Source organism: Centrocercus urophasianus, unplaced genomic scaffold (genome assembly GCF_019232065.1).
Source record: "Centrocercus urophasianus isolate 14NV4802_14NV808 unplaced genomic scaffold, USGS_Curo_1.0 seq_15, whole genome shotgun sequence".
Classification (NCBI taxonomy): domain Eukaryota; kingdom Metazoa; phylum Chordata; class Aves; order Galliformes; family Phasianidae; genus Centrocercus; species Centrocercus urophasianus.
The window spans coordinates 11,586,594-11,604,686 of record NW_024884697.1 but is presented as its reverse complement, the minus strand read 5'-3'; the positions used below and the strand labels follow the sequence as shown (position 1 = coordinate 11,604,686).

At 39.3% G+C, this 18,093-nt stretch overlaps 1 protein-coding gene across 2 annotated transcripts in view; it reads left to right on the top strand.

The window, feature by feature from the left end:
* The window catches only part of RELN (reelin), a 269,232-nt gene that overhangs the window by 103,055 nt on the left and 148,084 nt on the right, over positions 1-18,093 (top strand). For both annotated transcript variants that reach the window (XM_042815609.1, XM_042815611.1), the window contains exons 4-6: positions 5,923-5,993; positions 15,112-15,144; positions 16,134-16,212. In XM_042815609.1, the coding sequence (XP_042671543.1) occupies positions 5,923-5,993; positions 15,112-15,144; positions 16,134-16,212 (183 nt within the window). The remainder of the gene's footprint in view (positions 1-5,922; positions 5,994-15,111; positions 15,145-16,133; positions 16,213-18,093) is intronic.

Genomic DNA, 18,093 nt, shown 5'->3' with positions numbered 1-18,093 from the left:
AATTTTTTTCTTTTTTTTTTTTTTTTTTTTTTTTTTTTTTTTTTTTACGCCAAAGAGAGCAACAAGAAACCCACCTCACCTTTATTAGAGAAATGGAAATTGTTTCCAAGCTGACTCAAAACTCATGTCTCAAGATGGAGGGTGGCTTTCTCAGCTCTTCCAACTACACTAGAAGAGTGACTATGAAAAATAAATCGGTACTTTTGAGAAAAAATAAGATGGCAAAAATGAATGGCACATTATATCATTATTTCAACTAATATATTTGATTGAAACAGGAGGGAATTTTGCATGTTTAGGTGGTAGCCACATTACAAAATATGTCCAGAAGATGCTTAGAGATAGATCTTGGATCCCTGTTCTCTATATGTCTTGTAGGTGTGCATTGGACCATGTACACAGTTGGAAATGTAATGCACACATCAGGCCAACATACAGAAGGGTGCATGGACCACTGCACATTTTGAAAGTGCCTCATCTGGAGTGTGGTTGAAGTTGTAGGTTGAAAAATGCACATTTTTCATGGTGTGCACGGAGAGAAATGTCCTGCAGGACTGGCTGTGTGCAGGCTGGGGCTGGCAACAGGAGAAGAGTTCAGTGAGCCCCTTAGAGTGCACAGATGGTGTGTGCGAGGGGGAATCAGCACATGCTGCACATGTTGGTTTGTCCCAACAAGTGGAGGTTTCCACCAGCCTTATCCACATCTTAATGTTTCATTAATAGCAGAGCAGTCTCAGCACACGCTGATTGATATGGACACACACGCACTCTCTTCTGTACACAAATGCTGTCTTAACAACAAAGACATCCAAAAAATGGATATATTGACATTTGGACTAGATGACCTTAGTGTCATTTCCACCCTTTATGATTCTATGAAAAGGAGAACTTTTATTTCCTTATTGTTTATTGGATCTTTCTGAGAAGCCTTTTGACCTTCCTTCTGCATTTTCTTCTCTTGGACAGAAAAGTTTCTGACTTTGTTGTTAATTTCAAAATCTCCACACATTTGTTCATTCCACCCTGTGTTGGATTCCCAGTTGCCACATAGGCCATCCCTGGAGGTAATTTCAGAAGCAGGAGATAAACAGAAAAGTCTTTGTTCCTCTTGTTCTGTATGTTTTGGGCACCACAGTAGAAAAAGGATGTAAAACTATTAGGGAATGTCTAAAGGAGGGCTAAAAAGATGGTGAGGGGTCTAAGCGGGAAAAAAGGAGAGGCTGAGGTCCCTGGGTGTGCTGGGCCCTGAGCAGAGGAGCTGAGGGGAAGCCTGATGGAGGCTGCAGCTCCTCACAGGGAGCGGAGGGGCAGCGCTGAGCTCTGCTCTGTGTGACAGCGACAGGGCCCGAGGGAACGGCATGGAGCTGCGTCAGGGGAGGGGCGGGAAAAGGGGCTCGGGAAAGGCTCTGCACCAGGGGGCGGTGGGCGCGGCCCCGAGTTGCCAGAGTTCAAGGAGTGTTTGGACAATGCTCTGAGACACAGGGTTTGAATACTGGGTGTTCCTGTGTGGAGCCGGGAGCTAGACTCAATGACTGGACTCAAACTTACGGCTTCCTTCCAACTCAGAATGTTCTGTGACTCCAGGATTCTATGACTGTGGTCCACAGACTTCAGGCCAGCACAGCTACCCTGGCTGGGTTGGTTGTTCTTTCGCCTCTAGCATACACTGCCTTCTGCTGGCCATTTTAATCCCTCCCCCTCTGAAGCTTTTTCTCATCTGATCCAGGCTTTTAGAGCAAGCATGCTAATTCCAGCCTCTCGCACTAATGTTGACATAAATAATTGCATCTTACTTGCCAGATCTCCCTGGCAGTTCCCACTGAATATGGCCAGCACAGCTGACTTTATTTTTTTTGTACCTCGGGGAAGAAACAGTTGGTAAAAGTGGGGGGAGGGAGGGGGAAGGGAGGGAGACTGGACAGAGTCAAAACCGTGGTTTTAGAATGCACACATCAAAGTCGTGCTCTTTAATCAGTGTGGTTTTTTGTCAAATGGAAGCTGAAGTGCTTAATCCTTGGAGGCATTCAGTGGCTCTGGGCAGCTTGATCTGCTGGTTGAAAATCCTGCCTGTGGCATGGGATTGGAGCTAGAGTAGTTTTAAGGTCCTTTCCAGCCTAAACCATTCTGTGATTCTACGATTCTATAAGCTTGTTTTCCGCGATCCTGTTGAAAACCTGTCTGAACTGTCTATCATGAAATGGGGTAGTTTACTGCAGGAAATCTACATTCCCAATGCCTCCTGAAGACCCCTCTGCTGGTACCTTCCCCTCTGAGGGAATGATGCTGCCAGTCCCTGTAAGAGCAGAGGGAAGATGAAAGTGGATGTGAACATCTTTAGACTTGTTTCTCCCAAACTGCCCGAGGGCTTGAACAATTTCTATAATTGCACAGGGGACAAAATTATGTCACTTAGGGTGCGTACATGGGAGTTGGCAGTGCTGCACATGAATAGAGATTTCAAACTTTTTAGTACGGTGGTCCTCCCCATCCTCCTTCACAGGTGACATAGACTATATATAATTCAAGTGTGGATTCGGAAGATCATGTTTCTTTTCTCCTTTTTGGTGACAGTCTGAAAGTCTTTGTTACTGCCTGTTTTCACCTCGAGGAAGTGAAGTTCATTACAGAATTCCTAGAGACAAAGCATGGAATTGGTGATGTCTTGAAGTGATAGCAAGCCTGTTAGCCAGATAGAGCCTTCCTCTGCTCAGAGTCCTTTTGTCCTCTCTCAGCAGTTTATCTTCTCTGGCTGCTGTTAAAAACACATTTTCCCTTCTCTCTTACATAGCCCCAAGCAGACAGATTCATCTAGGCTAATGGAGGCAAGAAGTTAATGTATAGAGGAATCTTATTACCTCTAAGTTGTTTTTCTTTCAAAGCACTCACTTACCATGTCAAGATGTTCCTTTTCCCATCCTTTTTTCTTTTATTATTCACCCCCTGGGAAAGACTGGTTCATAGCAAGGAGTTGCCTTGGGGCACAAGAAGCATGCTGCCTTTTGGCTGTGCTTGGTTGGTCAGTTGGCCATATGCTAGAAGTAGTTACCATAGAGTGACAGCAGGACTACAGGTGGTTAGGAGTAAAACCAATTAATATTTAGCAAGTGCTTTCATCTACGTGGTATTTAACTACACTGAGGACTGTACAGAAACTTTTGAAAAACAGAAGTCAGTTATAGGCATCTATGTCAAGAAAACAAGCCCCTGTAATTAATGTTGAAATAAATTTATTTCTCTGCTAAAGCTGTTTTAGATGTTGCCAATGTTATTTTTATTATAATTCCCATAAACCTTGTGTTGCTTTAGACCTGAGAGTCCGTCTGGGGATCAATATGGTTTTGGGTATGTTACACATTTTTTAAAGATAAATGTACAAATTCATGATCACTTTCTGTTAAGCTACCCATCAGGGAGGAACTCTGGTCTACCTTGTGCTGGTGAGACCTCGGTTGGAGAGTGTCTGCATGTAAAGTCCTTTGTACAGGAGAGGTATGGACCCATTGCAGCACTTCCAGAGGAGGGCCACAAAAATGATCCAAGGGATGGAACATCTCTGTTACAAGGACATTTTGAGAGAACTGGGGCAGTTCAGCCTGGATAAGAGAAGGCTTGGGGAAGACCTCAGCACAGCCTTTCGGTATCTAATGATGGGGGAGAGGGGGCAGTAAGAAAGAAAGGGAGAGTTTCTTTAGAAGGTTTGGTTGTGATAGGAAAGGGGGAAATTGCTTCAAACTAACAGATTTAGACTGGATATAAGGAAACAGTTTTTACAATAAGGGTGGTGAGGCACTGGCACAGGTTGCCCAGAGAGGTGGTGGATGCCCCATCCCTGGATACATCTAAGATCAGGCTGGACCGGGCTCTGAGCAACCTGTTCTAGCTGTAGGTGTACTTGTTCATTGCAGGGGAGTTGGTCTAGATGACCTTTAACAGTCCCTTCAAATGATTTTATGATTTTATTATCACTAACAGTGGCAATTCAATGCAGGAAAGGTACATCTTGCACTCCATTCTGAAAGTATTTTAGTTGCTGCATAATTGCACCTCATTACTGGCATTTGCTCCATGTGTAATGCATAAATAGAGGGAAAAGCAAGAAGTTAGCACTGGAAAAAAGACAGAAGCATTGCCCTTTGTAATTCTCTGAAACTGCTCTGGCTCTGGTGCAGAACTCATGCATATTCCATTGCAAAAGTGGAGCTACCGGGAGTATGTGCTGCAGGAACTGGTGCCTGTCCTGAAAAGTATTGCTGACCTTGGGCACAGGTCCTCCTGCTATGAAGCAGCAATAATTGGCTCCTGTCAGCTATCAAACAGGGGATAATGGACACATCAAAATTTAGACCATACTGGCTGCTGACTCTGTGTTTGAAATCCTAAAATAGTTCCATAATGAGCGTGGTAGGGATCAAAACTTTATATTATAAACATGATCCCAGCTCTGTGCCCAAAATAATATCATTACCTGGTGAGGCTCCTCTCCAGATTCTCCTATGCCTCTGAAAAGTCCAAGCTGCAGAAAAAACAACATGCACAGAGAAGGGAGTAGCCTGAGTGCCCTAAAAGCATCAGTGGCCATAATATTACTTTTCTGGACATAAGAGTACAGGAAAATAGAATTTTCCTAATTAAGCAAGATACAAATTAGATCCCAATGGAGTTTTCATTTACTCCTGTTTGGTAGCTTGCAGATGAGTTTTACCTTGAGGATCCACTGTATCTGAGAAACGTAATATTAGATGTATTTTATTGCTCTACGCTGTCAGTGTAGCTGGCACAATAGCTGAGGGAAAAACTACATATGTTGAGTTTCCTCTACAGACCAAGATGTTATGCTCTTTCCTGACAGTTTCATAAGCAGGCCAGGTGTGATCCATTAGAAGTGGCACACAGTTGCCTGAAAAATCATTCTCATAAGGTTGCTTTCAGTATCTTACTGTTGGACTGAGACTGTTTCAAGGGACAATCTGTTAATTATTTCCATTACTGAGATGGAAAGGGTGAAGAACGTGTAGGAAGAGTGTGTATGTAAGAACTTTGGCTGCAAGAAGTTGGAAATCAGAGTCAATTGATAAATACTGAAATGTTTTGAAATCAGCAAGATGAAATTAAGTTGTAACATCACAGTTAGGAATGAGAGATGAATTAAGCAATTGGAAATAAAGAATAACTAGTGCTGTTAGCGTAGCACTGTAAGAGAAGAGCATATCAAATTGCATTGGATCTCTGGCCGATTAGAAGAAAACAAAATTACGCATCTTTCTTCAAGGTACATTAACTGGCCTGTTAGCTGTGAATTGTTAATTGGAAATATTTATTCTTTAGACAAAACTGATAGTACCTCTAGTACAGAAACTCTGTGCAGCTGCAGGTGTATCACTTCCTCAGAGATGGAGATAGAAAGAGAAGGACAGGCAGAGACCAAGAAGGTGGGGTGTTGGTCAGAAACTGAACAGTCAGAGGATGGGCAGTGCAGGTTCTCCTTATTTGGACAAGTTTTCCTTGTTTTCAGAAAGGATTTCTGGGAACCATTCAATCTCTACCTTTATACCCAGCATGTAACAGTATTGCTATAGCTCACTGGATCATGTGAATATTAATTTTCCAGGACTGTAACTCTGCAAACATTTCTTCTTTTCTGCTCTGAGGCAGAGATGCTTTCTCAGGCAAAGCGATAAGCCAAGTTCTGTGATGTGCCTGTTCTTACTCATGTCTCTCACTGAATGCCTGTGTGAACTTTTCTTTTGCTATATACAGAAAAAATCCCATGAATTGTTCTACAAGTTTAAAAACAAAGAGTGAAGAAAGAAGAGCACAGGCAGAAAGTAGAATCGGACTTCTGATTTAATTACTCATGCATATGCATATATAGATGTGTATGCTACATTATTTATTGTTGTCTTTTTTTTTTTATGTCCACAGGGCTACAGCTACTCATAGGGGCCAAGTTATATTCAAGGATGCCTTAGCACAACAACTGTGTGAGCAGGGAGGTAAGAGCAGCCATTATTTTAAAAATATCTGGTAAATGTGGTTTTCCATTGTATTTGCTTGCCAGTGTTACTCATCACAAAAGGAATTTGAGAAAATTATAGTCAGGACCTTCCCTGTATTCTCAAAACCAACTCTCTCTGTGGTTACACATCTCTGATTATTGATCTGGGAAATCCAGAATTCTGTCCTGTCTGAACATTGAAGAATATGAAGCACATCTTATTGCTTTATACCATTAAATTCAGCTTATAACAACTGTCTTTGGTTTACTCTCAGCACCATAAGCTGAGTATTAACGATAGCTGTATTAGCAACAAGAAAAGAATGCAGCCTGCCTACAGCAAAAGCTTCATTTACCACTCTGCTCACGAGCAGCTTTGCGAAGAACCTTCCTTCCCTTTTTGTGAAAGGAGGCCATCATATTTTTGCCCTTCACCAACAACTTTTGATCATTTTTAAAGCGAAACAAAATGTTTGACTTACGCTGAAAATCTGAAAATCTAATTGCGCAGCTTATCATATATAGGCTTTTGATGAATAACCTCAAAATAAGTGTCCTGTTGAGAGTTGTTGCCTACCAGCGATGCATGGCTTTGAATGTGCTTCATTAAAGCAGTGGGAAGTATGGAAGGTATCCATCATTTCTGGTGACTACTTCCATAATCTCCATGGATAGGAGAGAAAGGAATATCTGTGCTGCATGATTTCTATGATACAGTTTGCTCTGCAGAATTTCAGGGATATTTCCACATGAAGAGAGACATGGGCCAAATCAGTCTAAAATAAACATTTCAATATTACAAATTTGTTGTCATTTAAACAAGCAAGTAAAATTAAAATACATATTTTTGGGCCTGCTTAGTATTTCTTTTTCATATGAGCTTAGGAATATCTGTGCCATAGTTTTGTAGCAGGAAACTGTTGGACGTTATTGAGAAGGATTTATTGAGGTGTGAATGAAGTATGAATCGTACCACTGTGACAGTGAGGGCAAAACATTTCAGTTTTCAGTTCCAGCGTGTGAGTTTTCAGTATTTTAATATTTCAATGGGAAACAGGGGAATTCAGAGAGGTGACTGAAGATACCAGCTAACAAGCTCAAAAGTTAGAATTAAATATATTTTGAATAAATTAGAGCAGTGTGACACAGGTGTTGGCAATCAGAAGGGAGTGTGATAATGATCTGGATGGAAGGTGATTGGACACAGCAGGTATCAGTGTTTTACTGTGTGGAAGGAAAAATCTATGGTGAAATTACAAAAAAGTCTTTGGTATTCAGAACAGGAGATAAATTGTACAGGTATCACGTTTTGTGGCTGGTATAAGGAGATTTGAGAAAAGGAGTACTGTCAGGAATGCCATTTGGGATGTGTTAGGAGAATGATGAGGATATGCCACATGGGCTACTTGCTGTATAGACATGAGAGTGAAACATGAAAGTTATTAGCATAAAATTGAAAAAAGTCTCATACGGAGGTGAATTTCTCTATTGTTGCTGCATAACAAGTCCAGTGCCAAAGGCAGAGCCTGCAGTGGTCAGAACAGGAAAGGAAAGGACACGTAAGTATGAGACATATTGAGGGAAGAGTGAGAGGGAGCCAGAGCACTGGCATTTATCAGCACAATGAAAGCTATAGGCAAGCAAGACAAGAGGAAACATATAACCACCAGTATCAGAGCTGGCAGTGTGGTCAAGGAGAATATGGGCAAAGCAACAGGATTCCCCCTGACAGAAGAAAATACCTTGATAAGCAGAGAGTAGCAAGTAGAAATCAATCAGTACAGGTTTTGACAGTCCTTGTTTCTGAGATGCTATACAAGAAGTCTTTGCTAGCAGAGCTGGCAATGTACACTGTAATTCTTTCCCTCTGCTGTTTTACACTTCCCCAATTTCAGAGCATAACTCAACCTTAAATCAACAATTTGACAATACTTGTGTGGATTAGAACAATAACTCTTGGTGATACTACATGCAGTCTCAGAGCACTCAGGGACTCCACAGCATAAAGAGAAAATGGGATTTGTTTATTGGCTGTGTGCAGGGAACGGAAGACAATGAGCTGTGCCAAACCTGGGCTTCACTGTGGCTATGCCTCTGCCTTCTCCACTACACAAACACAGAGAATCATGTCCAGCACCATATCCCTCAAGAGGCCTCCAGCTTCCCCATCTTGTTGTCATCTCTCAAATCCTCAACAACTTCTCTGTTTTTTTTTTCCGTAACGTTCCCACCAATTTTCTTTACTTTGTTCAAAGAGTACTAAATAACTGTGGATTTGTATTCTCCAGAATGTTTGAAAATATGGTGGTAACTCCACCACCATCAGGTTTGTCTTAATCAAGGGTCATCCCGAGGTGCAGTTTTATGAGCAGCCCACAGTCTATGGCAGCCATGAATAAGTTAATTCCTTTGAAATTCCAGCATGCCAGCTTCTCAGAGCTTTGGACAGATTTCTGTCCAGCTGCCAGTTTTCCTGACTCATCTGGTCAAAAGCTCTGTTGCCTGTTGTCCTTCCAGTCCTGTCCAGCACCAGGCTTCCCTCTGCCCTTTTTTATTTCCTAAGCAGACAGTGTGCATTGCATTGGTCTTCCTTACCAGTGAGAACTATTACAACTCTTACACTATTAACATTGATTTTCCATTTTAAAGAAAATATGCTTTCTTTGAAGCAAACCTCACTTTAACTCCATGCAGACAATCACAATCTCAGCAACACTGATAATATAAAGGATTATTTCAGAAAGAATTAGTGTGTTTATTTAGAAGTGAAGATAAAGATGCAAAACAGCAAGAAAGATTGACGGAAGTGGGGTTTTAAGGTCTGTTTCTGGCTCTAAGCATTACTTAACTGAAAGGCTGAAGTGAAAAATGTGCCACATAAAACCAAAGGGAAACTTTATAGATTTATTACACAACATTTTTATAATAATTATTCACCAGAGGTGATATCAGCCTTCGTAATAACTAGTATAAAGGATATACATGAAGACATGAAACAAGCACAGAATCTCAGAAATCATCATTGCTGTGGCTGTCTACCCTTAGATGTGCATTAGTAAATCCTAATAGAGTTAATGGGATTTGTGCAGTGAAAAGGAAGTGTATTTCTTATTTGGAAGTGAATTAAAGGATGATAAAGGGTAGTGTTAAGGAATGGCAATGCCAAACCAACAGCCCTATGTATAATGTAAATGGAGTAAGGAAAGATGCCACAGGGAAAGACACAATCACTTGAAAAGCTGTGTGTTCAGCGTACAATAAATATTTGAAGAAGCTAGAGAGATCTTTGAGAACTGATGTGTGCTTTAAAGTTTATATAAATCTTGAAGAAGATATTAAAGAGAAAAGGAAACATAAAAACAGACAAGAAAACAAAAAAATTTACAAGCCAAAACAGAAAATGTAGATGTGTTATAAATTCTGGCAAGGAAAAGTAAGAGTGTTAATGACTGATGATAGTTATCATCATTTTGATACCGTTAATAGTATCTTTAACAATATATTTAACTTGTTATCTAATAGCAAAATGAGCAAAAAACAAGGTAACCTTACAGATTGGTAAGGTAAACTAGTACAGATTTATTCATATTTATTCTTGTCTTGGGTGGAATAAAAATCTTACACTAAAAAAACACTAGTGTAATTAAAATGGAGCTGGCTAAAGATGAGACCTGGCTGCACTGCGCTGTGGAACTTGGGAGACCATCAGCTCTGTATGAGAACAGCAGTGGTGTTGGAGAAAGAGCCCATGGTGCAGGGATGGAGGCAGTTGGCACCCCGACTGGTGTGAAAGGGCTAAGGGACTGTTGTCCCAGGTCCCTATGTACCTTTGGGCTAGTAGTACAGTTCTTTAGCATAAAGACCATGCTGGGAGATTTGTGAGCATGATATAGAATCATATCATAGAATGTCAGCTTGTCATTTAGTTCTGCCTGAGTGGAGGAGAATCAGAACCATAAAACTTATGGAAATGAAGAAGGGTATTATTACTCCCTTCTAGTGCAGAAACACTTCTTTCAGCAAAATTCCCAGAATTGTATACAGTCTCGTATTCAACACCACTAATGGTAGAAGTGATATTCCTTTTGTAAGAAACCACTGCCTGCTCTGAGAGATGAATCCATGTGAAAGTAAATGATGAGAACTGGCCCAGGTTCCCTTTGATTTGATAGCTTCTGCCTGAATGTTTGCAGATCTTTCAGGCATGTTTTGTACCTTGTAAATATGGATTGAAGAACACTTTGAAAAACAAATATGAAACAGATTGCAGGGTCTCTGGCCTGACCAGAGTAGTACTTTACAGAAGAATGAAGTTCAAGGCTGACATATTGCTCCTTGGCTTATGTGTCAGCAAGAATGATTCAGCCCTCGGGCAACACGCTGACTCTCTCTAGAGGAATGCTCAGCCTCACTTCCAACAGCAACTTTGCTTACCAGTGGAGAGAAAGTATTGGCAAGATTCTAAACAAAAATATTTGGGTTTGGTTTTTTTTTTTTTCATCTTCATCTGGCTACTAATGAGGAGATTCGATTTTTCCATAATCTGCAAAATATAATACACCTTTCTGCACCTTTCATTTATGATGAATTGTTGAATGACATCTAATGGCTGCTGCTTGTTGAACTTGGTGTTTGATGCTTTTCTGGGACATCTGTGTTTCTGAAATTATATTGAAAATAATAAAGTCCAAAATTAAAAAAAAAAAAAAGTATTTAATTCAAAGGAGTTTTAGGAATGTTTTTGGAATATCTTCTTAAGCTACATTTCCTACCTATCCCTGTACACTTGGTTGACCACACAGGTCTATGGAATATGTGCATCAATGGTACAAACTGATGTAACTGGAACATATGTTTAATTTCTAATATGTTAGCTCTTCTTTTCAGGTTGAATATTCATTTTGCTTAATCATTAGCCATTATCATATTTCATTATTTTCGTTCTGATTTTTCCATTAGCATCAGGCTCAGCAACAAATCTTGTTTCCCTCCATATATACCAGCCCCTCTAGAGTGAGCTGACATTTCCTTGCAACTTCTTTCTTATTTTCCTCCCCTCTAGTTCATCCATACTAGGACATACTTTTGTATTGTTTTAATTGTTGTTAACCTTTCATTAGCCTTACTTCATCCACAGAAAATGTTAACCTTTTACTCCAAAAGATGCCTTCATTCTCCCTCATTTTATGGACACAGAGCCCCACTATGACCCTATTGACTTTTGAATTCCCCAATACTTTGAGTTTCTCACGCTTCCAGTTTGACTGTGGCCTTTCTCTCTCTGAATCACTTTGTATTGTATACTGTATTGTATACTTTTTTTTCTATGCTTTCCTTACCAAAAAGATTGCCTCGCCTTACAAGGCAAGCATCCTACATTTCCTTACATTTTCTCGTATTGTATTTGCTCATGCCTCTTAGACTGTGAGCTCTATCGAGCTCAGTTTCCTTTCTTTACCCAGTACAATTCACCTCTTGTAAAGCTCTGTACATACCTTGGGTACTGGTTTAAAATCTAATAATAAATTCTTTTACTTTAAAATTTCTTAAAGGGAACAAATTCTCATTCAAGCTAACATACATTGTTAAGCCACACAAGTACTGTTTCTAAATTTCAGACCACTCAATCATGTGCCACTATCTAAGTGAATCATGGTTTAAAATGTATACTACGATAGCATTTTTTCCTCTCTCAGTCTGAAGAACTGTAGTTTTTTCTTTTAATTTTGATCTTTGCAGTGCTTGGTTACTCTGCACTGTGTAATAGTTTTTTAGCTTTCTCATTTTATGCAAGGAAATTCTGTTTTACTTCAGTTATATTGTATGCCCCACTGTACAATCTGCACTGTTTTAAAATAAGTAGATCTGTGAGTGGATGAAAAAAGACAGAAGAAAATACTTCTGATTTTCTGTGATGTTTTAAATTTATAATATTTTGAGGACCTTAACTACAACACTTGAGGACTAACACAGTGGTGTTTTGCAATGAAATGTAAAATGTAATACAGGAACTATTCTTAGGGAGATTAAAGTCTAGGATCATCACTCATTAAGTGGTAACTTCACAGTCTTTTGTTGTATTCAGCTCTAGAAATTGAATTACAAATTAGATGGAGGAATACCTGAGGCAAAAATGCTTGGGCTTCTGAGATCCTATGGAGACTTGGGGAAAAAAATCAACCTCCTCCTCATAAAATCTTTATTTGTAAGAACAGCCTTTTGTCCAACACCAAGTGTTTGCTTAACTGCACATGCAGTTTTTTAAATGAGTGGTTAGTAGTAATATTACATATGTTCACAATTCCCTTCGTTTCAGTCTATTGGTAAGCAGTTTTGTTTTGCTGTATACAAAGCACATAATTGAAAAGGCCTTTTAGGAAAAATCAAAGGCTGTATAAATGGCTAGTTATGATTTTAAAAATAATGCTGAAAGCAAAGAAATTTGTAAATATAAAAAATGCAAGTTTGTCCTGTGCTTGTACATTTTGGCTGAATTTTGTGTAAATTCAGAAAGTACCATTAGTGATAGCGTGCACCCGAGGCTCGATTGCCTTCTGCACAAAGCTTCCAAAGAGCAATACCAAGCAACCTGAGATGAATGAGAATTTAGTCTTTCATTTAATTTTGAGGTCTGAATTGCTTTTGTTGGAGAGGAACGTCTCTTTCAATTGAGTTTCTCTCGCAGGCTAATGAAATTTGCTCAGCCAGCTAACAAGTCTGTCCGTGACCTGGCCTGACGTGACCATTCTTCTCGTAGAAGAGCACCAGCAGCGGCTCTCAGCCACGCCTGTCCTTACAGATCCCCCCTTGTGATGACCCAGAACTAATGAAAAGGGTTAATACAGAGCATCAGAGACAGAGGTCTTATTTTAGGCTTAACCACTAGCAACATCAAGACTATTTCAAATCTCACACCGCAGTGTATTTCCTTTTCTGCAGGCAAAAGAAAAAAAAAACAACAAACAGAGCAGCTGCATTGTTCTACCTAGGAAACAATTCCGCTAATCCAAGTTAATCCATTTTTTCTATGCAAAGAGTTTCTAAGTCTTCTAAGAAGTATATACATGCCTCCGTGGAGAAGAACAATGCTGCCTTTTCCTGGGCAGTATCCACCAGCATTACCATGGAGGCAATGCTAAGATCTAGCTTGCAGTTGGTGTCCAATTGCTCCAGCTTGTATAAAGTCGTGATGAGAAGTCTGGGCCACTGCTATTCAAAATCAGCATTTCTGCTCAGGAAGACAAGTTGGCTGCTTCTCACACCTTTACGTGAATCATTTTCTTGTGTAAAAATACAGTGTGTTAGAATCATAAAATCACAGAATCTTTGAGGCCTTTAAGATCCTTAAGCTCATCAAATCCAGCCATCACCTGACACTACAAGTCCACTACTAAAACACATCCCTAAGCACCACATCCACACATCTCTTCAATTCCTCCAGAGGTAGTGACTTCATCACCTCCCTGGGCAGCCTTTTCTAATGCTGAACTGCTCTTTCCGTGTAGAAATTCTTCCCACCATCTAAACTTCCTCTGGTGCAACTTGAGGCCATGTCCTTGTGTCCTGTTAGATGCAAAAGAAAAAAAACATTTCATATTTCTTTCCTATTTGCAATTTCTTTACAACATAAGTCCCTTAAGAATGTCTTTGCTCTCTGCTGCAGTGAAGCTTTCAGTGGCCATGTTGCACTGTCTGGTTACTTGCTGGTGTAAAAGATGGCAGTCTCCTGTTGTAAGTCAGCTGAGGCAAAGCCGCCTGCCTGAGCTAAACCCAGACTGCTTGCCATCCTTTTCTGATCTGCAGATACCTCACTTGTTTCTTGCTCCATCCTCTTAATCACCATCATTCCCATGGAATATTGCAATTTCATTACAAAATGTCGTGCCTCTAAGCAAATCAAATGGTTAAGGAGAAAATAGGAAGATAAAAAATGAAATTTCTGAGTTTTTTCTTGGATGACGATGTGTGAGGGCCCTACACAGCTTGCTGCATTCATTTCTAATTTTTTTCAATTTTTTTCAATTTAGAAAATTTAAAAATTGATCAGTTGCTGTGACAAAAATTGCAGTATTTCAGTAATTTTTTTGCCGTGTAATAAAGAAATCAGGACTACAATATGATTTAGGTCAATGCTCAAAAAGAAACTCAGAATCATCTTTTTTCTTTTACTTGTGTTCTGTTTAATGAAGTACAACACACAGCTAGAAATATAGCCACTTTTATGAGGTACTGAGAGGCAAACAAGATAGCTGCTTCCCATGAGCTCACGGATATGCACTCTTTGAATGACATGTAGCATATTTGGGATTTAAGACTGGATGAAGTCATCGATGTAGTAGCTACTATGCAGTATCTACCATTCTGTTCTACCTGTCCTGAATTCTTTGTTTATATATATATTTATGTTCTGTTTTCATTTGTGTAACTTTACACCAAGATTCCTGTTTCAAAGTGTTAGGAAATGGCTTCTCAATCAAGTTTAGTCCTTTCAAATGCACATACCCACGTATAGTGAGTCATTAATTTATTCTGCTATTTTGTGAAAGGATCTACTAAGGAATTAGTTCAGCAGTGCACACAAAAAAGTGCTCAAAAATAAGTGTTTGATTCAGTGATATGCTGAGATACTCCCTTTTTTGTTGCACTAGGTAAAGTAGGGTTTTTCCTTCCAGCAATGTGCCTAGTAAAATGTAGTATTGAGCAGAATAAATGGTCAAAGTATGGATTTTTTTTGCCTCTCCTAGACTTTATTTCTTTTATTCAACTTAATTTCCACTCCCCTAGTAAATTATTAACTTACTGAATCTTACTCTGAGTTGTTTCTAATATTTCATAATCCTTGACTACAAGTAATCTTTCTTCCCTTGCTGCACAAGTTTATATATTTCATTTATTATTGGTGCTTATTTTAACCAGAGAATATTTATTTATTTTTAGCTCCTGTTGTATTTGTATAACTCTCAATGTGTCATATTTTTCATAATTAAAGTGTCTGAAGAGTTGACTTAGTAGAACACGCTGCTAGAATTTGTTTTATGCCAAACTGATCTTTAATGCTGCAGTTAAGCACTGATCACAGCAGATATTCATGCACTGTGTGTCTTTGTTCTCCACAGCTCCAACAGAAGCTCCATTACATCCTCACCTAGGTAGGTGATTTGTCATTCTTACTACCAAAACTCAGAAACACTAACTTTGTTACAATAAACAATCCGTAAGGTCACATGAAACTAGCTCTGGGGAATTCAAATAAAAATGAAACTCATATAAAATGAATTGAATTATGTCTAACTCTGATTAGTTGTTTTTTCACTGCGATTTTTATTGTTGTTTATTTATTGCCTTTGAGCCTTTGCAGTGTGAGTACATCACGCCGCAGAGATTTTTTGCTCTGTGCTAGAGCATCCATTTGAATAAGGACAAATAACCTCCACTGTGGGAGAACGCTGTCACACCAGCACTGGGTTACTGGGAAGGTTTTGTCCCTGTGCACCTCCAAGGTGCACCCAGCAACAGGGCAGTGCCACAGAGCACTAACTTGTACTCAGCAACAGCTGAGCTTTGGTCATTGGTCACTGCAAGTTGGTCATTGCAGATGAGATTCCAGCACCTTTGTTCAGTCTGAATAGAAGGTGATAGTCAATTCATTTCATGCAAGCATTTGTAGAAAAAGTGTCTGTTTAATACAAGTACTGGAACAAGTTTCAGGGTTTGGATGTTTTGGCCATTACATATAAATGAAACAGTAAACTTAGGGCAAAAGCTGAATTCCGAAGCTTGCAGGTTAATGGTTGGAAACACTTGTGTAATCTCACTCACAGCTTAGGCATCTTGAATGAATCTGCCTTTACTTCCACCTCCACTGACTGCAGCAGAAAAATCCCAATGAACTCATGGCTTTTTGCTTATGAGTTACCCAAGTGGACCTCCTGACTTTTAGAAACAGAGTACTCTCATGAGGACCTCTCATCTCCCCTTGTGCCAGTGCTTCCAAATTCTGGATTTGAAAGTTGTATTTTTTTTCTGAACTTTCAGAAGAAATAACAGATGTTAAAACATTAAGCATGTATTTGTCAGAACTGGAAAACAAGAGGTGATTACACTGGATTTTTGCATATGACACTTTCTTTTGTTCTAGCTGAAATGCACAGTGACAGCATTATCCTACGAGATGACTTTGACTCGTACCATCAGCAAGAGTTGAATCCTAGCATGTGGTGAGTTTCAGACTTTTTACACACATCTTAGTAAATTAAGACATTCCGGTTATTACAGAGTATTATTTTAATTCCCAGATACCTCAGCTCACATTTTTATAACCTTATGTATGTCTTTGCTCCTTAAAGATCTAAATATACTAGCTTGTTAATTTCTTGATTAATGGTTGAGTGAGAAATTCTTAAGTCCATTGAAGCGAGCAGGAAATTCTTATTCAGTTCAAATTTTGAATTAATCCAAAAATACAAGGAGTAGAGCAAAACTCCATGAATGATTTTGTGTGAAAATGTTGATTTCTTCAAATCAAAGCGTTTAATGGAAAAGAGGATGAATTTGAATGCTTAAATGTCTTTGTTTTGATTATTTTTTCATTTCCTGTTGATGTAATACGTATTTCTGGTGAAGCTAACTATAGTCAAACTCATTTTAAACTGAGATAAAATATTTCCAAAACATTGAAAGTAGAAAATCAACTCGAGTTGAAATTTATTTCAGTTCATTTCAGTTCAATTCATTTCATAAATGTAACTAATTTAATTAATTTCATTCATACGAGACAGGGATATCTTAGTGAGTTACTTTATCTCTTTCAGGCAAAATGTGCTTTTAGCAGTTACTGCATTTGTTATTTAGGAATACATTTGTTCTTTTAAATCTAATTTAGTTTTCCTTTTTATTAAGGTCTCTCACAGTTTCCTATACGTGCAGGTCTTTTGCATTTCACCATCTCATGTAAAAAAATTATGGTTTATGAAATGCTACAGATATTTTTCTTTTGCATATATTTATTGTAACAGGTTTTAGTATGTGCCTACTATTTTCCCTCCTTTTGTTCCTTTTGTATTTTCTCTTTAAATGTTTTTCTGGACGGACACATTAAGGACCTGGAATGCTGTAATATAAAAAAAAAAAATAACCAACTCTTTTTTTTTATGGGAATGAATAGATCAAGGACTCTTAATGGGTAACAGAATAGCTGCCAAGGTAGATAGCTTTAGCAGCAGCGTGTTAAATGGACTTGAGTGGAAGGAAATGAGAGGAGGCATTATTTCCCTGCAGATGTCTCATAACTCACAGAGAGCCTGTCTGTTGGGAGCCTCCATAATTTATTTATTCATTGCTCTCTTATCTTCAAATTCATCCTTGCTTTTCAGAAGTCTCAACAGAGAAATTTCAGTCTAAAAGAGGCCCTTGTGTCCTGCTCTTTTTGTCTCTGAGATTTGGATGTGGTCTCTATGGAATAACCTTGACCCACCTTGGCTGGTGGGTCAATGCATAGAGGAGTGTGCTTGGAGAGAGTCCTAAAACTCACTGCAGTCCTGCAATGGGTGCCTTGATATTCTTGTAATGACACCAGAAAGGCAATGTCTTCGGCAAGGCTCAATGGAAGTAGAGCACAAATAAAACTATAATGAGGTGTCACGAGCTTTTCTGCATAAAGAATTTCTACAGTAGCTCTCCCTCCAGTGACGAGCTGCTTAGTGGCAGGAAGCTCACTCTCATTTGGTTGTCTTGTGGGAATTAAATCAGGGATTATTAGCAGTTTACACCATCCCCCCTAAAATTGCATTTTTCCCTTGGCAGCTGCTAAATTTCCATCTTTATCACAAACAATTGCAGTGAGTGCTGGAGCAGGATTTCCAGCCCCGCTCTGGCTCAGCTCCTCTGTGCTCTGAGCGCAAGAGCAGCTGCCTGCTGCACCAACCCTCCGGCAGCGCCTTGTCACCAGGGGCCAGTTAGACGAAGCCCCTCTAATAATTTCTGAAGCCATTATTTGTGTAAAGATGAAAAGAGAGACGTTAATATTTTCCTCTGGCCTTTTCTTCCCAGATCCTATGCAACACTGGCTTGGTGTGATTAGCATTGTCACAGCTCCTCTA